The following is a 25453-nucleotide window of genomic DNA, read 5'->3' as shown; positions in this document are numbered from 1 at the left end:
TGCATTTTGATACATATAATGATTAAAATACTGGTTGATGAAACTGCATCGTATTTGCGTCACGAAACCTACATTATCCAGAAATTAGGCTTTTTAATTAGGATGGTATCACAGCCAAGACACACAAGTTAACCATAAGTTAAGAACACTTTAAGTAAAAGGCAAAACTTGCCTTGAACTCCTGAAGGATAGCAAATGCAGGCATAGGCCAGTACAGACACACTCAAATAGCACTCCTCTCTTACACATAACACTTTATGCTTCACTTTTCCAAACTGAAACACTTGGAAGGCTGAAGTCCTAATTCTTAATTTTCCTATTAAAAAAGAACAAAATGGAAGTGAGTGCTGTCTTTAGTAATGTAGACTGCAGAACTGCCCCCTCCACAGTGACCCAGAGCCTCATCCTCACTGCCACTATTACAGTAAATCTGAAAAAAACCCGAAAGTGTCTGTCATCTAGGTGGAGCAACAGAAATTGTTGGCTTGACTAACACCTATTTAGAAAGAGAGGTGTGGAGAAACACATGATTTAAAAAATGGTCTCACGGGCATAAACTAGCTCTATTTCCAGGACCATCCTCAAGAGGGTGAACAGGACCAATGAGACACTGTCCCTTCTAACATAAGGAGTACAGGCCAAACAAAGCAGCCAGGTTCAAAGCAAACAAAAGCAAATAGCTCTTCACCCAGTGAACAGTAAACCTACAGAACACAAAGTCCTTTGACAAGAAGGATGCAAAAGGATTCACACAGGTTCGAGTGAAGGTTAAGAGAAATTCTTGGAAGAAATTTAGAGTTACTGAATACATAACTTCAAGGCACTGAAGGTTGGGGAACAGGAGCAGACAGGCAAGACTTGAACTTGTAGCTCTGTCATGCAACAGAAACTTGTGGTTTTAGCCACAGTGCCAGAGGCGACAGAGAAAAGGGCTGGAGAACTGTTGATCTGAACCAATGTGACTATTCTCATGTTGTCACCCTCAGATTTGTTCCTTCTAAAGATGACTCCCAGCCTTTACTATAACTGATCATCTTTAGCAACTTGTTCTTCTAGGACCCAAAAAATACTAGTTAAGAATTAAAAATTTCTAGTTACAGAATACCCATAACTGAAGCAGGGCTTCTCAACAATCTATAGTAACCTACTTCCACTTTGAAGGAGTCCTTGTTGTCTTTCTATGTACAAACTCTTCTGTTCATGTATTTTAAGCTTAGCTTATAGATAAACTAATCATGGTAAATATTGTTTCAAGAATTTGGATTTAAACTTAAACTCCTAAATCACTAAGAATTAAAGTGCTCTTCAGAAGTGTCATTGAGAGATATGGGAACACAGTTCTGATCTTAACAGGACCTGTATTTCAAAGTTAAAGCCTTCTTCAAAGATTAAAATCTATGCTCCCTTAAATAGTAAGAGAAGACTATTTATCCATAATCACAGAAATCCCACAGTTTCATTACAATCCCAGTCATTTCAAGCCAGGTGACCTACCGAATATTTTCCAATGCACTTGCTAGCTGCTGTTGTGCAACATCATAAAGTTTCACCTTGAAGCCTCCAGCAGCAAACACCATGGCCCAGCTGCGACCGATGAGTCCACTGAAAAGACAATAAATATCAGCCAATTAATAAAGAAGCATTTATTTTGAGGAATGAGGTCTTACAAACGCTGCAAGGAGAACAGAGCTTGGACTCTTCAATATGTGATTAAAAGACTGGTTACATGCTGATAAGAAACAATTAACAGAGAAATATCCTTTGCTAGCTGTGTAGCAGCTTCTCTAAGAGCTAGAAGAAAGATAATGGTGAATAAAAAAATCCAAATAAAATAGAAAAAAGACAGCAGAATTCAAATAGTAGGAACTATTTTGGGACACTGGACTCGAGTATCAACACTTTTGGCAGCTACAAACTTAACTTGGAATTGGTGAATAAGATTACACTAAAAAAGATTTTAAAAAACTCCCAACACTAATTTGTTCAGTTCATAGTCTAAAGACAGACAGCAGCCTAGTGGTCCAAGAGTTCAGGTTCAGCTTCAGAGCTGATCAGAAAAAACTGAGGCCCAGCCACTGAAGTTGTGGGTGCTCAGCAATTCAGGAAGCATGCGAATTATCATAAGCATGTGAAAAATGGAGGGAAGAAAAAAGGCAAACAACCAAACGTGAGTTTGATACTACTTTTCCACCTACCCTCCTCTAGCACTACATATATTTTTAGATGAAGCACTCTTATAATGCTGGAAGCACACAAGAACAACCTGCTTATGATCCCACACCTTTTGACAAAATCCCATTACTGAGAAACACAGAGAAGAAACTTGAAGCAACTGACAATTTTATCATGTCTCTCAAAGCAATGCAGGTTTTAACTTATATTTATAGCAGGTGCGGTCTCTTCAAACTGATGCACAGTGTCATAAGCTTAAATAACTTGAGATCACAAAAAAAAAAATAATTCCCTAACAGAGACAAGAGCAGAACTCCATACCAACAGTGGGGGTTTAATAATTGCATGCATTTCCTGTCATTTCTGAAATCATTGTATTTGCAGTATTAAACTTAAGCAACCTCTGGCAACTGGAAAATGCAATGCCACTAGCACATTGATAAAGGATTAAAAGGGGAGCAAAAGTCAGAGATAAAGCAGTAGGGCAGATGACAGAAGAAGGAAGAGAAAACAGGAACATATTCAACCTTTGGTTTACATATTAAAAAAAGAAAGAACAAAACATGAAGTTTTAGGAAACAGCAGGAATCAGTGGAAATAACTGAAATAAAAAAAAAAAAAAAAGGAACTTTGCATTTAGCGTTGAGTGGGCAGCAAGTTCTCATTTGATACTTCTCATTTAAACGAAAAAACACAATCTCACTTTACTAAGCCCACACCTCAGCAGTTCTCAGACAAGCTACGAACAAACACGCTTATGAAAAAGGTATTGTCAAGGTCTGTGAGCTATTGTAGCCTCCTAGCTGGCAAGTATTTCTCAAATCATAGAATCATAGAATAGTTAGGATTGGAAAGGACCTTAAGATCATATAGTTCCAACCCCCCTGCCATGGGCAGGGATATCTCACACTAAACCATACCACCCAAGGCTTCGTCCAACCTGGCCTTGAACACTGTCAGGGATGGAGCACTCACAACCTCCCTGGGCAACCCATTCCAGTGCCTCACCACCCTCACAGGAAAGAATTTCTTCCTTATGTCCAATCTAATTCTAAATAAAAGTAATCAGATCACTTAAATCTTAACAAGCATATCTGAGCTACCACTGTCTTTATAAATTAGCATCCTCTCTCAAACTGCACTTTTAAATTAAGTTTCCTTAAATTGATAAAATTTGATTAAAAAAATATATCTAAAATTCTTTTTTTAATTTAATAATTTTTCTGTTGAGCTACAGAGCATAAAGTCAATGATACATGTCAGGCCTGCACTGTTACTCCAGTGTACAGCAACACTACAACCTTGTATTAGTGTATCTGACTCCAAGACAGTGCTTTTTTACACTTTAAACACTGTCATTTTGGGTCCAGTGATGAAGTACTAACAATCATATCTGCGCACACAACCTCTGCAGGTGCTACCAGAAACAGCTGCTCTGCCTTCAGTGTGATTGTGCCACAGCAGGCACAGCAAGTGAGAGCCAAGCTCTCTCGACCCTTCGCACACGGACAGCACTCCCCGGCTCCACCGTCACATGAGGGCACCGAGACACGTGTCCAGAGACCTCAACTGGTTTTGCTGATAAAGGGAGACCATGCTTCTAGCACCAAGTTACAGTGGTGTGCTGGGGGCTGTTACTGTCTGGCCCATGTTTTCTCCCCACCAGATTACTGATCAAATAAAGATCTTTGGGTTTAGCTCAAGAAGGCAAAACAATGCATTCCTACACAAGTCAGAAACACTGCTGTCAATAAAGTATAGTGGAGGAGTGACCACGAGAAGCTCAGGAGTTTTGACATAGTTGACAAACAGGATCTTAAAGCTATTCTTGGATTTCTGCACTCCCCTTGCACTTACACACACAAAACATTGCAATGAAAAAAGGCAGCAGTCTTTCAGATCTAAGGAATTACTTTAAGCAGAGATGCTGTGGACATTTGTTTGTTGGAGTTTGCTTTGTTTGGTTTTTAAGTGGCACAAAGCTGTCAGAGACTTAAGTAAAGGCACTCTTTCCAGTGAGCCAGACGGGTGCATTCCTCCCATGGTTTCTGAACGCCAGCAGGAACCCATACGTGGCCTGCCCTCCTGGCACTGCTCCCCCGCACCAGCGCTGCACACGCCGGACCCCACCGACTACCCCGAGTTAGCACCTCGCCGCCACACCCGACGCCTGCAGCGGCCGCGGCAGCACCCTACTCGCCACACTGAGGTGGCGAGCCCACCCTAGGCAGGCCGGACTTCGTCTGGACGGCGCCCCAGCTCCTTCGCACGTCCCCGGGCATCCGTTCGCAGATCCCCCAGGGTCCAAGCCGGGCTGGCTGCTCCTCCCCTGAGGACTGCACCTACCCGCGGAAGGGTAGAGGAAAGGAGGGGCTTTACCTGCCGATGATCGCAACTTGGCCGGGCTCCATGCCTGCGGCTCCGGGAGGTGCACAGCCGACACAGCACCACAGGAACTAGCGCTGCCTCACTGCGCGCGCGCCCGCCCCCACACACGGCTCCCGCCATGTCACAGCCGCCCCCATTGGCTCCTGCTACGAGTGCTCCGATTGGCTGCGCGCCGCGCCCCTCAGCGGCCGCACCTCGAGCCTTCGCTGCCCTGACGGGGAAAGGCCCGCCCCAGCAGGGCCCCGCCCAACACACACCGGCGGCTCGCACTCGGGCCCCGCTCCGTGCAGCCCGTACCAGCCGCAGGCTGGGGTTATCTCACTGCTCCAACGCAGCACGTCTCACACCTCGACGTGCCGGGAGCGCTGCTTTCGTTCCGTGTAAGGACCGGCCCTGCATGCTCACCTTCCAAGAGGCAGCAGGCGAGGGTGCTCACCTGCAAGACGAGCTGCCGAGGGTAGCTGCGCAGGGACAGAGGGCTGCCAGTTACACCCGCTCTGGAGTGGAACAGGCCACGTTTGGGTGAAGGCCAAGGGTTTACGTGCTGTTAAAATGGATAAACCTCTATCGCCACATAATCAAAGGTGTTCCACTATCCCAATTAAACTAAAACACCTGGGAAAACTTGGGCCTTCGAATTCAGTCACTTTCGGAGATGCAAAAACCCTGTCACACTTTGGCCAGAGACAGCACTAGAATACATCAAACGCTACTGCTCTCTGGTTTTTGACAAGCACACAGGAATTCCAACATAAGTTCAAATTTCAAACTAATTCCACTTTTCACATTAAGCAAAGCTATCTTATCCTTAAAAATACCTTCTTCTTGAATTCTGATTTTTTTTTCTGTTCTTGGTTTTTGTACAAAAACTTTCTAAAATTAGGCAAAAGTGTGACATTACAGTGACAATATAATTCTTTCAGCTGCTCTACATCTACTGTTCCTGCTGGCATGCTGTGTTACTCACTTTTTCTAATTTTGTGTGGTTCCTACTCATCCACATATTGTTCTGTAATCAGGCTGGATATTCCTGAAAAGAGACAAAAGTTAGTATTTTAAATGCTTGTTATCAAAAATTGTATTACTGTGCTCTTACTACAGCTGAGAAATACACGGCAAGATTTCTTGTGTTTCTGGCTTTCTGAAAATAATGGTTGAAAATTAACACACTTGTTCCCAGAATAAATGTTTCATGGTTACTGATGAAATTCAGTAAACCTTCACTTGTCTATCACCTCTCTTAGTTTCCAAGAAAACCATATAATAAAAGACCTAGCTAGTAACTTTGTACATCCATCCTCCTCGCTAGCACTTTGCTAATTTTGACAGAGATGTCAAAAATCTAAATTCCTAAAGACTCAATGGACAGCACGTGGAAAACCAAAGTAGTATCTCTGTGACTTCCCAACCTTATCACCACCCATGTAACCTGAGATGTGCCAGTAACTGGGAAATGTAGGCGGAGCAAAGTGAATGTAACTGGGCCTCAGGAAGATTTAAGGAACTGGGACAAGAGTGCCATGCCAGTACCGCTGCTTCCTTAGGCTAGTGTAGAAAGCGTTGTTTTATGATTTTATCAACTAGCAATTTTGTTCCTTTGAAGACTAATTCAAAATGGCATAACTTGGCACATGCTACAAACACAAAGAGCTTTGTTTAGCCAAAGCATGACTGAAGCAATCAATGAATCCTTACTTTGTGTACTCAAGCTTTTATTTAAAAAAATTAAAAAAAAGTTCCTAGAACATAAAACGAAAGTCTCCTGGGCTTCGAAACATGGTTTTCAGAACAAGTTCACCATCACTCCCATTTGGAAGTACATTTGGAAGAGTCAGTTATTTTAATAGTCTTTGATCTCCCTAGATGTGTACTCATACCTCAAGTAATAGACTATTAGAGAGAAAAGCTGTTACAGAAAGACAATTAGAATCAACAGAATTAAAAGCTCAGTTAAACTGTTCAGGAGGTGTTACTACAGGGCTTTGAGACCTAATCCCAGTTGTGATAATAGCAATTACAGGGCCTTTAAGTCCTGTTGGTGAACAAAACAAGAGGTCTACAACAATGAAATCTGAACTATATTATCACCCGTATATTATGTGACAAAGCCACATAGCTCTGTGGTAGTTATTTCATTAGGTAATGACAGCAGCCATATTCCCCATTGTGATGAGCGGACACAGTGATGAGTCCAAACTGAATAGATCAGAAGTTTGCAAGAAGAAAGTAAAATATAAAGAATTAAATTCTCATAAAAACTTAAGGGAATATATATAAAAAAACAAAAAGCAGCAAAGTTTCATTATTGTGTAACAGCGTAAGAGTTGTTAGGCCCAGTACTTGCAGCCTCCATGAATAAGGTAGAATGACTCTCCTTCCTCTTCCACAACTCTCATGGGAAGGCCACAAGGCACCCCAAGTTCAGAAACATCAACAACCTATAACCAACAAAATGGTGAAAGGTCCTGGACTCCATTAAGAGAATGAGAAGTAGGGCTTGTACTGGCAGCAAGAGAGAGAAGCCCTAGTGGAACAAATATGCACTCACCAGCATATATATTCTTTCTTCTAAGTCCAACAGCAGACTGTTGTAGGAGCAGACTGTTATGTTGATAGCTGCAAAGTTGGTTCCTCCATGTTTTAGTCTCTTTCTATTGAGCATGCTCCTCCACTACCCCACGTGAGGAGCTGAAATCTTCTACTGGCTGGGAAGAGGAGGTGGGCTTACTGCGGAGGAGGAGCCAGACAGTATAAAAGAGTCATGTAATAAACAAAGGGAAATGGCTAGTATTAATTGTGAGCCACAGGGAGGTGGAATATGAAGGAGACATGAATTCCCCCTTGCAGAAAGTAAAGGAATTGCATGCTTCTGAAAACCAGTGTCCCCTAGCCTGAGCTTTTGGCATGGGAAGAAAACAGAGGCATAGTTCACACTTGTTAAGCCTTACATGGTTTAATACGTTACTTGCTCACCAGAGCAACCAGAAAGTACATTCCTTTTGTAATGGACTATGGTACATTGCTACTATGATCCTAATGGTTCAGAAAACATAATGCTTTAAAATGATAGCTTTAATAACTTTGCTACTATTCTGTAAAGTTCTATCTAATGGTTTGCATACTGTAATTATAACTAGTGATATTAAAATTATGCTATAATTAAGACTATAATTTTAATCACTGCTAGTAATTCGTGCAGTTTATTTAGGTATCCTTTCACTACTGCAAATGGTCTGATGCAAATGCTACCAATATTGCTAAAATGTTGATTCTTAAAGAAGCTATCAGCAGAAATCAGAAAGTAAACAGTAGTAAAATGGATATTGCAAAATCATGATTCAGCAAAGCTAGATCCTTTAATAGTAAAAATACCTGTTAACAAGATAATTTTGCTTTTGCAAATGTCTTCTAAACCCAATACACAACATAAACATTATTCATATGTATTATTCATCATGAGGTTCTTCCATTAATTTTGTTTTCAAATTGTAAATAAATTGATTTATTTACCTGCTTTACTGAACAGACTATAGATTAAATTGATGTTTAGAGCAGAACTATACTTTTTCTGCCTTTAGCACTGTTCTGAAGTAGTTTTTTTAAAACTTTCAATATAGCTCTATAAAACATTTTGCCTAATTAATTCATCATTAAAAACCTAACCCTGAAAACATTCTGAAACTTGTACTTAAAATTTCATTAACAGTACAGTAGCTCTAGAAACTTTCTTTTCTACCTTGAATTCTTTTAATGTAATTTATATGTTTAGGCACACCAACTCAAATATTGGAAATATAAAACTGATTTTTAAATCTCCCAAAAGAGGCAAAAGGTTTCTTTAAATTACTGTTTCTATTTTAGAAAACATTATTAACTTGGACAACTTTATGTTAAAAAGTGCTATAGAGGTGTGTTTTTAAAAGCACATAAATAACAACCTAATAGATGAATATTGTAATACCCATGCTGTTCCCACACTTGGTAAAAGAGGAAAGTAATATGCAATATGGCTTTGTTGATGAGATAAATAAACCCAGAGTATCAAAGCTCTAACATAAACCAGTCAGCAAAATAATAGAGTTGAAGTTTGAATTTTCAAGTATAGGAGGAGCATGATCTGAGGCTTTAATTTTTTAAATTTGAATTGTCTTTAAAATAAACTTAGTAACCATTAAGTTCAGTTACCTCTCAATTCTTAAATTTTCAACTAAAAAAAAATATTTTGAAAGCTTAAGTATTAGGAAGGCTTTAATTTTAAATGTGTTCTGTATTGCTTTCCCTTCAGTAATTTTTAGAGGTATGCTGACAAGATCTGTTAGTTTCTCAGGGACTAGTTAAATGCAGCTTCACTGTTTGTGACAGTCAACCTAACGGAAGGGTGACAGTAGAATATGATGAACACCTGATCAGTCTGGAATTCAATGCTAGAAAAATACTTTTCAAATATTGTAATGGGAGAATTACTTTTTCAATTCTGAACATTTTCTAAAAACACCAATTCACAGCTGATCAGGTGAACAGTTCAACTGCCAGAGCAAGGGTAAGGTACACACTAACAGAGATTATAGCAGGCAGTCAGTGGCCAGTAACCCCTGAACCCAAGTTAGTAGGTCCTGGAACAGTTTGTCTGAGTCCTTATTTGCAGTGTTATTGATGGAAAAAACCCAAGATGCACCATGTATTGAAAGGCAAAGTGATTTGTACTGTTTAAGAGTATAGCTTCATGGTCTCCTTAATGTGCCATAAGTTTTCACTGCATTTACTGGATCAGATACCTGATTTATTGAAAGGTAACTGCAGAAACACTTTATCAGATCTGCAGTTTACTTCAGCTGCACAAGCATCTAGCTTGATGCCAGTCAGAGGACTGAGAAGGTGTGAAAAGAAGGGGACTGCTTCTTGTAGTGACAGTGCTAGCTTAATCCAACTGAAAATGATCAGGAATTCACAGTATACAACATTGCTTGGGCTGTGTACTATTTTGGGGGGTTTGGTGTTTTGTTTTGGGTTTTTTTGGCAGCTTTACATTCCAGGTTGCCTTCTGAATTTAGCCAAAACCAGTAAAGACATTAACATCATATGGGTTTCTCCCTGTAGCATGATCTTGTTAGAAAATGTCTTATAATCACAACCCATGAGTAAGGTCCCACATTGCCACAAAGGATCCTGAGATTATTGGGATTTGTTAAATCTTCGTGCATTAAGATCTATTTATACTTCATAGCACCAGGAAAACAGACAGACATACAAATAAAAACCACCTAGAATTTTAGATTGACACAGCCTTTGGAGACAAAAGTCTGATGAGACCCTCATGATGTTGCAAGGACATCAGAAGTAGTAGCTGGACTGAGAGGCCTAAGGAGCCAGTCCAGGGAGTCTTCCTAAGCTCCTGGCCCCTGGTACACGCTCCAGCAGCATGGGCAACATGCAGCATTGCCAGGAGCTGGACCAGGCACTGGAGTTGACTGTCTCTGGCATCAAAATAGCCCATTATAGTGTTAGCTAGTTATCATTCTCTCAAACAATTCCCAGTATATGGTCAGGGACCACTTCTAACAGCTGATTTGAATGTATACACCCATGTTTGGAGGGTAAGAAAGTCTGATGAAACGGACATGGTAAGATTCCAGTGGTGCCTCAGCACCATTTTATTTACAAGATAGATGCACTGTCTCCTTATCATATCATATCTCCATATCATAGTGCCTTCTTCCCACTGCTCTAGATAATGGGGCTGAAACATCAGAATATGCTAAGGACCAGTATGCCAATTGACAAGCTGGGTAGCAGAGCTAAGACTCTTGTCACAGAATTGTACCTGCTGCTCAGGTATATATGAATGTGACATATGATTGTCTGGGGACAATCAGAAAAATCTAAAAACCATAGGCTCAATTACATGTTAGGAGTTGCAGGCAAAAAAGGGGGCTAGAAATGTATATGTATTTCTTATGCTGGAGTTCATCAAGTAGCTCACCTGAATTTTTTTCCCACTGTAAGTCTCTTACTCTGCAAAATACTTGTAATCCAGAAATTTCAGGTATAAAGATTCTCGTGTTCAAAAGTCTCAAGTCTAAAGTTTCTGTGTGAAAGTGGTTCATGCATGGAACATTAACAAGTTAATGCAAGAAGTGATAATGTCTTAATACTTCGTGTTATCTTTGTTTCTCTGGTTGGGAGCCAGAATAGAAGGACCTTTCACTCATATCCTCTGTGCCTTATCTCTTCAGAAAGCACTTTGAGGCTAAAATGGCAGGTCCCGACATTGCATAATGCTCACAAACCCTGACCATAAAAAGGCTGTTCTAATTGACTCTGCACTGTATATTGTCTTTGCAGCTTTCTTATGCCATTAGCATAATGCAATAAGGGTAGGTTACAACTGTCTTGTAAAATATTTTCTCTCCCCAAAATGCTGCAGGCATGTTCAGAGATCCCTGCTTGAATCTGCTTTCCATGCTTAGGCATAGAAAAGCTTTCCTGGAGCATAGTGTTTTTCTGTGGGCAAATCAGCTGACACTTGTCAGGAGTTCCAAAGTATCAACTTAAAGAATGTGATAGAAATGGTTGTAGGAATCATCTTTTTCTAAGATGTTTGGGCCTTTAATTTTTTATTTAGTTTCAGAGACTATGGCATATGGGAAGCTTTACCGACTTCTATTTTTATTGAGCTTTTCATTTTCAAGAATGGATTTCTCAGCTCAGTGAAGAAAATGGTGTGGCTGAGTACCCTGAACTTGAGTGGTGGCTGTGATGAGGTCTCTGCCTGGAGGTGCTGGCTCCTGCCCAAGAGCTGTGCCTAAGGTGCAGCCCTACCACACTCCACAGGGCACATACCAGCAATAATCTGGAGCTTGAGAAACATGCTCTGAAGTACACTCAGTTATGGGCCGTGTGCTTGAACACAAGGTTTGACAACTATGCAAGAAGCCATTTACCTTATGACAGCAGATTTGCTTTACTCTCATGATAGCAAATTTATAGCCTAAAATATCAATTTTCACCATAAAACGTCAGCAGGTTGGTTTTACTCTTGGGAAGAGACACAAAGACATTTAAACTAGGATGCGAGAGATTTCCTGAGCTCCTTTTGAGCATGAATTATTCTGTGATTCTGTAATTCTAAATTTCCCTTTATGGAGAAGTCTAGAATTTCCCCTCTATTTTAACTGTTGCCTATTTAATGTTTCAGAAACTCATTTATCCTAATAATCTTCCCCTTACAGTCAGTAAATACCCACCTCGCAGACTTTTATTTGCATACAGCGAAGCAGTGTCTAGCAGACAGGAGGTATTTTTTCCATTTATGTTTTCCTTGTCCTGTGGACTAAAGGTGGGCAGTCTGAGGAGCCTCCCGTCCTTACCAGGAGTTTTGTGTTCCTTTTCCAGAAGATGAGGAAAGCATAGGGGGAAACAAAACCTGTCTGCACATCTATCACACGATACCGCTTCTATCCCGGAGTACAAGTCCTCCACTTCCCGCGAGAAGTAGGGGACACACGCAGCGAGAAAAGCTTCGGCTGTTGTTCTACGCATGCGCCAATCCCGCGGATGCTCTCGACCTCGGCTGTGGGCTGCGCTGTGCTCTGCTGTTCTGTGACCGCCTAAGCGCGGTGCATTATGGGACCGCGTCCGCCGGCGTACCCCTAGCAACGCGGCCGGGTTGGGCCTGGTGGCTTCCTTCGGCGCGGAGGGAGTGCGTCGCGGCTGACCTGCGAGCAGGCCGTGTTCGGGCGGGGATGCTGGCACCGGGGTGTTGGCACCATCGCGTTGGTACCGTCGCATTGGTTCGCTGAGCCTCTCACCGCCCCTCCGCCACCCTCGAGAAGGCGGAGCCGCTGTGAGGCGTATCGCCGCCGTCCCCCGCTTTCAGCGCCGGCTGAGGAAACCCGCGTTCAGCAGATTCGGCTGCGTTCCGCGGTCGCACCGCGTAAGCTTAGAGCAGGCCCCGTTCGAGGGGGATGCTGCAGTGGAACCGGTCCGCGGTGGGGTGCGCTGCGCTGCGCTTCGTCCTGGCTAAGGCTCACTTGCTACAGGGCATGTGTTTCATATTCTAGATGAAACCAAATGTTGTCTTCGTAAGATTTTAATGAAAATAAGTAGCCAGGCAGAGAGACCTCCTTAGTGTCCTCAGTGGTGAAGGACCACAAGGTGAATGACGCTATATTAGCCTATTTTGTAGCACACTAAAGTATTTGTGAAGAAAGATACTGGAACCTAGGCTCCTGGAATTCTAGTTCTTAAAAACCATTTGAATGGAAATGGGAAAATTATATGAAAAATGTTGTCTATAGAGAATAGTTATGTCTGTGCTGATGTAAGGACACAGGTGAAGGAAGGAAGGAAGGAATATCTGAAGCTGGAAGAGATGTCTTTCGTTAGACTGGCTACTATTGCCCAATAAAAAAGGAAAACTTTAGAATACTAGAGAATTATTTTAAGTCTGAATTATTTGAGAATGTAAAGATATAATTCTAAAAGTAATAGTTATTTGTTATGATGATTCAGTTTTAATGATAAATATCTTTAAGACAATTTTTGTGACAGTGGTATAAATACCTAACAAAATATAATTGTACAAAATGGTGCTATTTAATACTTTGTATAGGTAAATCCTAGTTGTTATGACTATTCATAACTTATTTCTAATTTCAAATACAGTAATTGAAATGCAATTTGTACTCTTTTGAACTTGCAAACTTCATTACTATTTGTATTTCACATTTTAAAAGCTTTATATAAAACCACTGAGAGAATACTTGGCATGTTAAACGTTTCACAGAAAGATGATGCAAAATGTGCATCTGGCTCCTGATGCTGATGAAGATGATCTCTATTCTGGCTACAATGATTATAATCCCACGTTTGACACAGAGGTAAAAATATTTGCTGTTTTCCACCTTTCCCATACATAGGATTTTACCTTCTAAGTGCAAGATAAGGACAAGTGGGTATAGTAATGTAGAAGTGTAGTACTTTGAAGTGAAATTTTCTTTATTTAACAAAAAATATATAAAGTTTCACAAGTCTTAAATAGTTATTTCTTTGATAGTTTTCCATTCCAACAAAGTACCTGTGTATGTCTTGTAGCAGATCTAAAATGCTGTAATGGTTAGAATTTATGAAGTATAAAATCCTAATTATTTGAAGGCCATATTCACATTCAGATGCTTTCGATGTGATGTTTCCCAGACAGTATGCAGCAGCAGGTTTTCTGACAAGAGGCTATTTAACTGATCAGTACTGGTCATCAGTCTCTTATGGTCCTGCTGCTGAAGGAGGCAGCAGTAGAGCAGAGTTCTGCAGGTCTCTGTGCAATCAGTAGAGCATCTGGGATGATTTAAGGTAACCCTGCAGACCACTTCCTAGTGACTGCTGGTGTAATGGAATTGGAACATCAGGGAAGTCATTCAGTCCAAACTCACTACCGTGCTCAAAGCAGGGCCAGTCTGGCAAGACTTCACATCTTGTGTGAAATCCCAGTGCCAAATTTGGTGTGACCTGAGACATGAGATCTCAATGTATTTGCGTGACAGGCGTTAATATTAAAATGTAGAAATAGTGCTAGTAGTAAGCTTTTGGATGGAAATAAAATAACATGTTACGTTTTATCACTTAAGCTCTGCTTCTTCAGCGTGTTTTCATTTTTCAGAGAATAATGAGGCTTTACGTTCAATGATCCAAAATACAAAAAAAGGTAGACCAAATAACATAACATGTATTGTCAGTAAAACCTGTCATTCAGTTATTTTCAGGTCAAGTATTTTTGGAAGAAGAGTTGTTTTTTTACCTGTCTGCTTTCAGTAGTCCTAAGGTTCTGGAACTGTGGCTTTGGCTGTTGGGGGTTTTAAAAAGGTGTATTTTTTTTTTCTTTTTTCTAGGATTTAGAAAATGATATAGCTTTTCAACAGGCAGCAAGAACGAGTCATGGTAGAAGACCTTCTGTAAGTACCTTTTAAAAAACATTGCAAGAGAGGAAGCCTTCTTTAGAGGGCTAGCTATAATTTTGACACTGATGCAAACTTATTTTGGGAACCTCTTAACTTTTTTTGTCTGCTACTAACATGAAGATACAGACTTTATTTATTTATAGGAAAAATAAGTAAAAAATTAGCAGAGCATGACTTCTGTTAAGTTCAGGGAGTAAGCTAGAGCAAACAAGGAACTTTGTTTAAAAATGTATTCTTGTTTGATAAAATGAGATAAAACCTTGTTAAAAAGAAAAGCAATACATTCTGAAAGGACTTAGTTTAATATTCTCAATATAGAATTAGTAGCTCTGACATACAGTTAGGAGGCTGAGATGCATACTGAAGAGTGGAATTTAGAAAACCATGTGTGATTATTCTGATTTTCTTTTCTTCATATTCATGTAATTTACATGATTTTTTTATTTTCATTTAGCTCTTATTTAATATTACATCAGTTTTCAAAACCAAATATAAAGTTGGCACCTGCACTTTAGTAGTATATGCTGTATGTCTAAAGAAGAGCTGGAACTGTCTGATTAATATTACTTCTTTGCCGGAATAATCTGTTGGTACAATGAAAATCCTTTCTATAACAGTTGAAGCATTATTTCTATGAATTCACTATAGAAACTAGATAGAAAGACTAAAAATTAACATATATGGTTGTTAATTGGTGGTGTTTCTTTGGTTGTTTTTTTTCCCCACCCAGGGGACAGCCAAAATTCCTGGTACACCAACTTCAAGACCTTTAGCCACTGGATTTGGGGTAGGTTTTTGTTCTGTTGTATTCTTAATGAAAATGAGGCATTTACCAGAAATGCCTTGCACAGATTGAGCTCTTTTTATATAAATACTTCCTTCCAGTGAACCACATGTATTCACTGATTTTAATTCATTTGCAGCTCTGCACTTGTAGAGTTATAAGTTGGTCATTACAAGGCATGGTCACTGATATTTTTTTTTTTTTTTTTTTTTCCCTCTCCCAAACCATGCTGCAAATCATCTTTTGTACTGTGTAAGGCAGTAGATTCCAAGATACTGACCGGATTTTCTTGCAGGAAAGTTGTCTGGAAGTTAAGGTGAAATTAAGTCTTAAAAAATATGGGCTTTGAAATCATCTCTAGTTTAATCAGGAGAAGTTGATTATATGCTTTGATATACTTCATCTATTGTGACTCTTAAATAACTAACTCATTAACCTGGTTCGTTATGGAAATAGAAGTTATACACTAGCGGTATATCCACTGTCCCCTTATCCCAATAGATTTTAAACCTGTTAGGCTGGCAGCATATTGCATGTGGATAACTAATGGGAACTTTCCTATGAACTTACATGACAGTTAAATCAGCTTCTAAAACTCAATATTGAGAAGACCATACATAGCCTTTACAGCCTTCGAATCCTTTGTGAATACTAGTTTCAAACAACTTACTTATTTTTATAGTCAAAGGCAACCTTAACTTCATCTATGGGAAGACCAGTGACAGGAGCTATACAGGTAAAAAGTTACAATATTTACAATTTATATTGATTTGGAACAGTGAAGATTTCTGTTAAATGTTTGGGTTTAATACAAATATTAAAAAGGTTATTGAAATAATACTGATTATTACACTGTTTAATTAGTCCTTTTTCTTACTGTCAGAAAATGTGAGGTTTGCGATAAATATTTTATTTGAGAACAGGGTTGGAAGCAATACCAGTATAGTGTTTTTAACACTTATTGACATGCGATGAATATTTTTTTCATTGAAATAGGAAAGAAATACATTCTGGCTTTCATGTTTTTCTTAGGTACTTATACTGTAATAAGAATCTGCTGCAATTTACCAATTACTTTCCCACCAACACCTTTAAGTATACTGACTTAATGTTAAATATATATACAGTCACTATATTCTTTTGTGTCAGCCCAAGAGGGAAACAGGAATTATCAGGGAGAATCAAGAGCAGAGCTGCTCCTTGAAGGAAGGCAAGTCAGGAGCCTAGGTGGAAGTTGCATAGCCAGCAGTGCAGGGGCCTCACCCAGTTCCACAACACTTGAGCTAGGCAAGTAGGGTCCACCCAGAAATGGTGTCCGTGTCCAACCAGAAGTCCAGAACGTAACGCAATAGCAGGTCCAAGGTCAAGCCAAAATGTCGGTGCATGGACTAGGGTTAGGACCAGTGATCACTGGCCAGATCCACAGTGACAAGGCAAGGCTAAGGTCAGTCCGGGAGGTCAGGTTGAAATCTGCATCAGGGGACTCTCTGGCCATGCATAGGAGTGGCTGATGTGGAAACCAGTAGTCCTCCAGCAAAACTCGGGCAGGGGCTGAGGGATCAGGGTTGAGATTAGGCAAAGTTCCTGGACCTACAGGTATGGCGTGTGGCTGGAGGACCCCTGTGAGTCTGGTCCAGGCCATTAAGGTCTTTATTAGTGCACTCAGTGTCCTGACAGGTAAGTTTAATAAACCAGTGTGGCGTGGGATCAGACACTGTTGTGTTGGAAGGCATTGTCTAGTAATAAGTTACAAATACCAAAAGCTGGTTGGCTTATGCCTCTCGGTTTAGATCAAGTAAAACGTTCTGATCCATAATCTCGTAAGATTCTCTTTATTGTCAATAAAAATGAAAAAAGCAACTGAGTTCTGAAACAGCGTGGCAGTAGGCTAGAGTACATTACAGATCTCAAGAGCAACAGTTTTTAAGAATGTTCTAAAAATTAAGGATGTTTGAAATAAAGTATTCTGAATACATATAAAATTGACACAAAGTAATAAGTTTCCCCTTGTTGCAGTTTCCTGGTAGTGTTTGCTCCTTTAAATTATAGACAGTTATGATGTATAATATTTGAGAAATAAAAACATTTTAAAAATAATCAGTTTACTGAGGTGGTAACAACTGATTATTGTTTTTAAATGTTTTGTAATATGTAACTGATGTCTCTACTGTCCACAGTCTATTTTTAGGAGGATTATTTTAATATGTCTTCCTCTTTACTTAAGGATGGGGTTGCTCGACCAATGACAGCAGTGCGTGCTGCAGGTTACACTAGGGCAGCTATGAGAGGTATGGTTTGTAGAAATCACCAGCTGCCAGAGGGAGATGTAATTTTACAGTTTTCAGTACTCTTTTTATTGTGCAGGTTCTCCATTTGATCCTCTTGGTCAGGGAAGAGGTACCGTTCCACCTCTGGAAGCAAAAAATGCAGACAGGTTTGTTCAGTCTTGCATTAAATTATTTCAGAGCATTAACAGCAACAAAAAAATCAACTATGGGTAGAATTAGGATTTCGCATCCGTGTTTTCATATCCATTCACATCCAGACAGTTACGGAACTTCAAGGAGCCATACTCTTAACTAAGTGAAACAATGGCACAAACATTTATGCATGTGGCTAGCTGCCTCAATGGCCCTGAGTTTCAGGAATGTCCAATTTCAGTGACTTCTGGATCTGACTTCAGCTCAGCAGCCTGGACATAGGACATAGTTGTTGCCCCACAGTTGGTGTGATACTTACGTAGAATTGCAGAGGATCATGGAAAAGTATGTGAACACCATAATTCTTGCAGGTCTCTAGGAAGACCTTGGGAGAATTTGTGTGCTGTTTCTCCTGTTTCACTCTAACCTTAGCACTTGAGGTAAACCTTGCAGGCTGGTGCCAATGCAAATTTTCTGAGTGCACTCAGAACAAGTCATAGAGCTTTTCAGTACAGGAGTTATACTCCTCAAATATGGCTATATAGGAACAGGGAATCCTACTGAAATGTTCAGTTACTTAACTGAGAAAAAATTCCAGATAAATAACAACTTTTTAATAAAATCTCCATTTGCAAGTTATACTTCAAAGTTATCTATGCAAATGAAAGTTCAATGAATTGCTCTTTATACAATATTTCATTTCACTAAGTGTTGGATTTGAAAGATTTACCGGCCCATCTGTTTGTTCTGTCATTACTTCAGAACAAATTGGGTCCATGGAATTTGCTTGTCTGTCTTATTCTCATAAGAGGTTTTATTTTTCTCTTGTGTCTATTTTCAGATTGAAAGAGTGTATGTGATATCTTTGGAGGATCTTCTCTGGGCATAATTTCACATTATATTTTCTTTGATGGGAGAACCAGTTAGCTGTGTTATGTGATACATCACTGCGTTATTTTGAGAATATCCTGTGTAAAAGCTTAGTGTGTGTAGTTACATAACTGGTGTTAATCCTTTTATTTTTATTTTAGTGCAGAAGAGAAGATTAGGCAGTTGGAAAAAAAAGTGAATGAACTTGTTGAAGAAAGCTGCATTGCCAACAGCTGTGGAGACTTGAAATTGGTAATTTTTCTGGATTTCAGTTTTGCTATTTTGGGAAGAACAGCTTGTATAAATAGGTGTTTCAAACTGACTTGGGTTCAAATGTTTCAGATTATTAAATCATCATAATTTTAATTTCTAATCCAGTGGTATCTTGTATTGGCAAAAAAAAAAAGGGTAAGAGCTGTATTTCTTGTGTCATTAAGATTTCAGCGCTAGAAAAGCTCTCTTCCCCATAACCCCACTGTCCTCTTCAGATGGGTCTGATCAGTTAGTCATAGTGGCACAGATTTGCGCAGTCTAATCTATGGGCTCTGTGGGAGTATGCAGAATATCAATTTTCCTTCCATCAAAGTTGCCAACTCATTATCTATGAAACACTCAAGTTGGACTTGCCTTCTATCATAAAGACTAAGAATCAAGCTATACCTTGAGAAAGTAGTTCCTTCACTGCTACCTTCCAAATAGGAGTAGTGCTAGCCATTACTTTCTTGAACATTGCATGTTTGCAGAGGCAAACAGGACTGCTATTGGCACATGGAGACCCATAGCATTACTTGTACAAAGGGTCTTGACACCAATCTGCAGAAGATTATTATTGGATAAAATAATTATTTTGGAATTACTCTAATTGTGAGCATACATGTGAAATACCACTTGTGGATAGATAAAAAAAGGGAAGCAATTTACCAATTAGTCAAAGTACATGTACAGCCTCCATTTGCATAACATGGAAGTTCACTTCCTGCCTTCACTTTCTTCTTTCCAACACCTGCATGCACTGGAATTCTGCAACTAAGAAAACATGCCAAGCCCAAGTGCTCCTTTTTTCGGCGGGGGTGTGGAGATGAGGGTGTGGGCTTGGGGTGTTGCTTGCTTAACATTTATGTGTGCTTTCTGTGATTAAAACAAGTAAAATAAACTTCTAGGGTCACCATAATCTAATTATTATGGTGTGTGTGTGTATAGTTGTGACTATACTTCTCTAATGTTAGCCAGCTAAGCAGACTTAGGCAACTGTATGTCTCCTTACTGCTAATCAACACCTTTCTCTGGGTTATTTTGCTACTTTTCAGGCATTGGGTACAGTCTATGCATCTGAAGAAAATAGGAGTATATTCTTTTCATACTTGTTTTGGGTTCATTCAAGGCATTGCTTATATTCTAGTGTTTTATTTAAGGCTCTGGAAAAAGCAAGAGAGGCCGGGAGAAAGGAAAGAGTATTGGTGAGACAACGTGAACAAACTGCTTCTCCAGAAAACTTAGACCTCACTTACTCAGTAAGTGCTTAGAAATCTTCAGTGAATGAAAGGTCTTGGTAAAAAAGCCTCCTGAAGAGATGTTTCAGTGTTTGCTGGGTGCTTGTTTGCTGTAATGCTCCTAGCAGTGTACCAGATCAGGTACAGTTTACATTTTGGGGTAGGAGAAGTTTATGAAGATAAAGTTGAATGACTTCTTGAAGTTAAAAAGTTATCATTGGATTGCAAAGATCCATTTAGATCGAGTCTATGCCCCTGCAATCTCAAGTACCAGAGAAACTATGTAGTCAACATTAAGGGAAGAAGGATACCCATGAATACCTGTTCCAGTTATCTACTCACATGCAAAACATGTATACCAAAATATAACAGATGTAAACCCTGTACTTCAAAAATAAATAGTCTAGAAAATGTAACATGACAAGAGAAGACAGGAGAGATCAGACACTGCATTTAACTTGAGCCATAAAGTGACAGAAAATAAATTATATAAAATAGGATATAGCAATATTCTTAAATCCTGAATCTTAAAGCAGGTATATAGATCTACATCCTGGTTTTCAAATGAATAGTAGGCATTTTTAAGAAAAGAATAAAACATACATAAAAATACTTGGGGAGAATTTAAAGTTGTACTGCAGGTAGTGCTCTAGAGACAGTTGTTAATAATGAATGCATAGAATTAGGCAGACACAGTAATTCATTTTACGGTGAAGGTCAGAGTAAAGCTGGGTTAAAAAATGCAGAGATATTTTACCAGACACAAGCAGAACTTCTGATTTGAAATGGCAGTTCGAAAAAATTCTCTCTTCATAAACTGAGTGACCATGGATAGTAGGACCATTTTCCACATGTTTGGAGTCATAAATTACACACAATCTCTGAGAATTACTTTGTATGAATGTTTTCTAATAAGTTTGCATTATAACATTGTGCTTACTTGGGCCTGAGGCCCACTTAGCGTGACTTTTAATGGTAGTTAAATTTAAGTACAAAATTAAAATAATTACTTAAAATAAGTGGATTTGAAACTTGTTTTCTCAATGTCAATGTACAAGAACAAAGGAGCATTTAAGATGGGAAGCTTAAAACTGGTAAAAGCAATACTTTTGCCAAGGTAAAATTAATTTAAAATGACCTATTATGAATTCATGTTTATTACTGTTGAGAGAACAACATATTTAATTGTACCTATAATTGTGTATTTCTGTAGGTTCTTTTAAATCTGGCCTGTCAGTATGCTGCTAATGGAATGTATGCTGAAGCACTGAATAGTTACCAAGTTATAGTGAAGAATAAGTTGTTCACCAGTGGAGGTAGGTTACGTTTCAAAGTGGATTGAAACTACAATTCCGACATTCAACATGAGGACTTTGTCTGTATGGTGTTGACTCACAGAGATCTTAGCTCTTGTATCTATCAGTCAGAATGGATGACAGACACTTGTGATCTCTGATTTATTATAACTTAATGTGGTTTTATTCTTCAAGTCATGAAGTCTTTCCTTTCCATAGGCTAAGATAAACCTAAAACCACATACATAATTTTCTAACACCACACACTATATTGCCTGCTCAAATACTAATTTTTTTTTTCTCTTTTGACTCAGCTTTCTTCTTCTGAAAACTTCTTTTAGTATTTTGCACATCTTTGAGACTCCCATGGTGCAGTTCTCTCAGAGATGCTTATTTGCAGCTGTCTTCCTGGAGAGCACTATAATATCTACCATATCACTTAACTCACAATCAAAATCAGAATACAGTTCTTTTCCAGGTTTCATTACTGTGTCTCCCTCTGGGTGAAAATTCACAAGAGGCTGTTGTATGCTGTGCTTCATTAGAGAGACAGTGGTACCCTATAATGAAGGCAAATTTGTTAAGAAGTTGTTCTAGTCTGTCACTTTGAAACAATGTAAGAATGTTGTAATTATGTTTTAAAAGGCTGTAACTCATTGACTTCTTTTGATAGGTAGACTGAAGGTCAATATGGGAAACATATACTTAAAACAACGGAACTACTCCAAAGCTATTAAATTCTACCGTATGGCTCTAGACCAGATTCCTAGTGTCCACAAAGAGATGAGGTGAGTTACTGCTAGTAGGCATAGTTCTGAGTACAAGTTTTGGATACAGTATGATTTGATAGCTAAAAATATAACCTAATCCTGATTTCTTTATTTAGGATTAAAATAATGGAAAATATTGGAGTTGCATTTATTAAAACTGGCCAATACATTGATGCCATTTCTTCATTTGAACTTATAATGAGCATGTCCCCAAACCTGAAGACAGGCTTCAACTTGATCCTATGTTATTTTGCTATTGGAAACTGTGAGCAAATGAAAAAAGCCTTCCAAAAACTGATTGCAGTTCCCTGTGAAGTGAATTACGATGACAAATACATTTCACCAAATGTAAGTTTGCACAAAATAAACTATATATGTTTGAGCAAAACGAACTGTATCTTTATATGGTAAATCAGCAGAAGGAGGGAGAGACATTGAGTGCTTGGACCGTACTGAATATGTAAGTAGCTGTGTATTTATGTATCTAAAATAACATTTTTTTACTAGCAGGAACTTAGTGTGGCAGTACTGCTCAGAAGTGTAAAATAATGCTGGGAACATTCAAATCCTTTTTTCCTCAAAAGATAAAAATTATACACATAAAATTCACACCACACAATTGTCTTCATAATGATTTTGTTGAAATTCATCTGGGCTGACTTACATACCTCTGTAACTGCTTTACTTCCTTTATTCGTATGAAATTTTAATAAAATATAAGCTAAAATAAAGGAAGCAAAGCAATGAGTGAGTTAACACAAGTTATCACAAAATGAATATTAATAAACTTGAAATACCACAGGGTTATCTTACAGAAGAAAGTTCCATTAAAGTTCACAGGTGCTTATTTTAGTTTATTAGACTTCGTTGGAAACTGGTGTCCCTTTGTACCATGAAACCAGCATCTCATGATGTTAAAGACGAGAAAACATAATTAATAGGTTTAGGGTCCCTCTTAGAAAGGTCTTCTATAGAAAGATGGAGTCAAGCCCATCATATTCTCTTAATAATCTTTTTTTTTTTTTCTCAGTGAAGCAAAGCTTCCATTTTCAGTCCTAAAGATCAAAGATATAATTAGCCTTCCAACTATTTGCAGCTTAAGAGTAGCTGTTGCTTCCTGTTGTCCTAGCATAAGCAAATAAAGTTTAATAGCTGTAGTATGTATATTAATATTAATAGAATTTCTTATATATTAATATATAATGTATATATATAAAATTTCTTATATCAGAAGTTATGTAACAGTAAGGGTGATTAAACACTTAAATTAATTGAAGACTACATAAGATTTATCCATTGGAAGAAATGCTTTAGACTGTAGAAGTTCTTTATAAGGACAGGCAAGCTATAGCTTTAACATTCCAAGTTACGTATTTTGTTATGAAGAGGTTAGAAAAGATCACAAAGTTTCCTTCTGGTTTTTATTTTGTATAAATCTATGATGTATCCTCAATAAATGAGGAAGGGGTGGCTACACAGAATACTTGCATTAGTTCTTTTAGAAATAACAAGAGATCTGTGATAGAAACCACAAGATGGCTGTGTGATTTATTGTGATGAGGAGGTAGCACAGGTCCTCACCTGCTGAATACCACTGCAATTCAGCAGATGCTTAAGGCTGCTCTTATATCTAAGCATGTGAGTGTTCTCGCTGTGATTTGCAGCCTTCCCAGTCTGATACACACGACATTAGCTACACCTAGAAACAACCCTAATGTGAGTTATGACCACATACATGAGCAGGAAAACAGGATTAAAGTAGTTGTAATGCCAAATTTCAGATTTGGGGGTTAGAAAACTATTTCAAACTGAAGCTAGCTTTTTAAAATGTGAGAAATAGTAAGTGACATTATAGATTATGTAATTTGTATCAATTTATGTTTAGTCGTATTTTCTATAAAATAATTAAAATGCACGTATCTTGGTGTAATTTGCTGTTGCTTTGTTTTCCTCCAGGATGATCCACATACAAATCTACTGATCGAGGCTATTAAAAATGACAGCTTAGGACAAATGGAACGCGAGAGGTAATGGTGGAGTCTGTTCTTTGTTGACTGTGAAGCCATGGATTTTAGCTCCTGCAAGTATTATCAGTCTTCTCAGGTGTCCACAACTCTTGTTATAAAAGTGTCCTTGTAATTCTTAGGAAAGAGCACGCTTGGAAGAAGTGGCTGGATCACTCAGTTTAGTGTACTGCACTAAAGTAGAAGACCTCCCCCCAATTCCTTAATGCAGCATTGTTTTGGTGTGGGTTTTTTTTCTCTTGATTGTGGGGGTTTTGGGTTTTTTTTTTTGGTTTAGGTTTTTTTGTGTGTTTTTTGTTTTTTTGGTTTTTTTTTTTTTAATACAACTACAGTGTGCAGTGAAAGGAAAACAGAAGAACAGAGAGCTTTATCAAGATACAGGACAGTAGCAGGGGACTGGTTAGATTAACTTCTAAGACTGTCCTGAGTACCGGAAGAAGCAAGAACAAGACTTGTTTTTTTCTATGCATGTATTTGAAATGGTGACGTGTTTGTGTGTTTTGGTGTTTGGTTTTTTTTCTTGAGGGTTTTTTTTTTTCCTCAGGAAATCCATGGCAGAGGAATACATCATGACGGCTGCTAAACTCATTGCACCAGTAATTGAGACATCTTTTGCAGTGGGCTATGACTGGTAAGAGTCAAGTGGGGCTTTTTTTTTTTTTTGTCTGAACTGTATGCCAGTCTCTCTATATGCTGGCTATGAAACCAGATTCACAAACAAACAGCCTGGGAAACATAGTTTGCTTCACTTCTCAAACATAGTGTCCAGCCTATTTTCAGTTTGCTTCTATAATGCTGTGGAGAAGAACAAACCAAAGCATCAGAGTCTATTCTGTGTTAAAAATTAATTTCATTTATTATTGAAACTCAACTATTAATCATACATTTTGAACTGTTCTGTATTAGCACAAAAAGAACTTCGTAAAGTTCAATTGAATTTGAAAAAATAATTTGAGTACTAAAGAACTTTTAAAAGTCTCCACAGGCAAATGCTATGAAGAAGGCAACGGTTGCTACTCTTTGCTGTAAGTTTGAAGATAGCATAATGAAGAGTTGGGGGACCTTAGAAGTTTTCGTTACTCCATAAAGCCATTATATGAAACACTGTAATCTAAATATTATTAGAAAGGGTTATTTTAATTTCATTTATAAACTTAGTGTTTATAAATATAAACTTAATGTACGGTTTTTTAAACACTTATACAAGTGAATACAGTGACAGTTTGCTGGTAGAGCTTACCCTTTTGACTTCTGAATCCACTCAATTTTTCAATTTACAGCTTAGCT

General features: G+C 38.6%; 2 protein-coding genes across 6 annotated transcripts in view; one reads left to right on the top strand and one right to left on the bottom strand.

The window, feature by feature from the left end:
• The window catches only part of CRYL1 (crystallin lambda 1), a 61165-nt gene extending 53950 nt beyond the window's left edge, over positions 1-7215 (bottom strand). Inside the window, exons 1-3 of one of the 2 annotated variants that reach the window (XM_065678571.1) lie at positions 7109-7215; positions 5528-5590; positions 1495-1602 (exon numbers count right to left, since the gene is read on the bottom strand). In XM_065678571.1, coding sequence (XP_065534643.1) covers positions 1495-1577 — 83 coding nt within the window. In that variant the 5' untranslated portion in view covers positions 1578-1602; positions 5528-5590; positions 7109-7215. Of the gene's footprint in view, positions 1-1494; positions 1603-4551; positions 4681-5527; positions 5591-7108 lie in introns of those variants that run through there. The other variant, XM_065678570.1, reaches the window with a different exon arrangement.
• A 4933-nt stretch (positions 7216-12148) lies between these two features.
• The window catches only part of IFT88 (intraflagellar transport 88), a 45616-nt gene continuing 32311 nt past the window's right edge, over positions 12149-25453 (top strand). Inside the window, exons 1-15 of one of the 4 annotated variants that reach the window (XM_065678562.1) lie at positions 12155-12493; positions 12621-12714; positions 13346-13439; positions 14445-14507; positions 15244-15300; positions 15980-16033; positions 17522-17585; positions 17662-17731; positions 18749-18839; positions 20000-20098; positions 21291-21397; positions 22050-22160; positions 22259-22490; positions 24099-24169; positions 24711-24797. In XM_065678562.1, coding sequence (XP_065534634.1) covers positions 13350-13439; positions 14445-14507; positions 15244-15300; positions 15980-16033; positions 17522-17585; positions 17662-17731; positions 18749-18839; positions 20000-20098; positions 21291-21397; positions 22050-22160; positions 22259-22490; positions 24099-24169; positions 24711-24797 — 1196 coding nt within the window. In that variant the 5' untranslated portion in view covers positions 12155-12493; positions 12621-12714; positions 13346-13349. Of the gene's footprint in view, positions 12715-13345; positions 13440-14444; positions 14508-15243; positions 15301-15979; positions 16034-17521; positions 17586-17661; positions 17732-18748; positions 18840-19999; positions 20099-21290; positions 21398-22049; positions 22161-22258; positions 22491-24098; positions 24170-24710; positions 24798-25453 lie in introns of all 4 variants that reach the window. The other 3 variants (XM_065678563.1, XM_065678561.1, XM_065678560.1) reach the window with 3 other exon arrangements.

This window comes from Lathamus discolor, chromosome 4 (assembly GCF_037157495.1).
Source record: "Lathamus discolor isolate bLatDis1 chromosome 4, bLatDis1.hap1, whole genome shotgun sequence".
Classification (NCBI taxonomy): Eukaryota; Metazoa; Chordata; class Aves; order Psittaciformes; family Psittacidae; genus Lathamus; species Lathamus discolor.
Note: the sequence above shows the minus strand (reverse complement) of the source record. Positions and strands in the feature narration are given on the sequence as shown.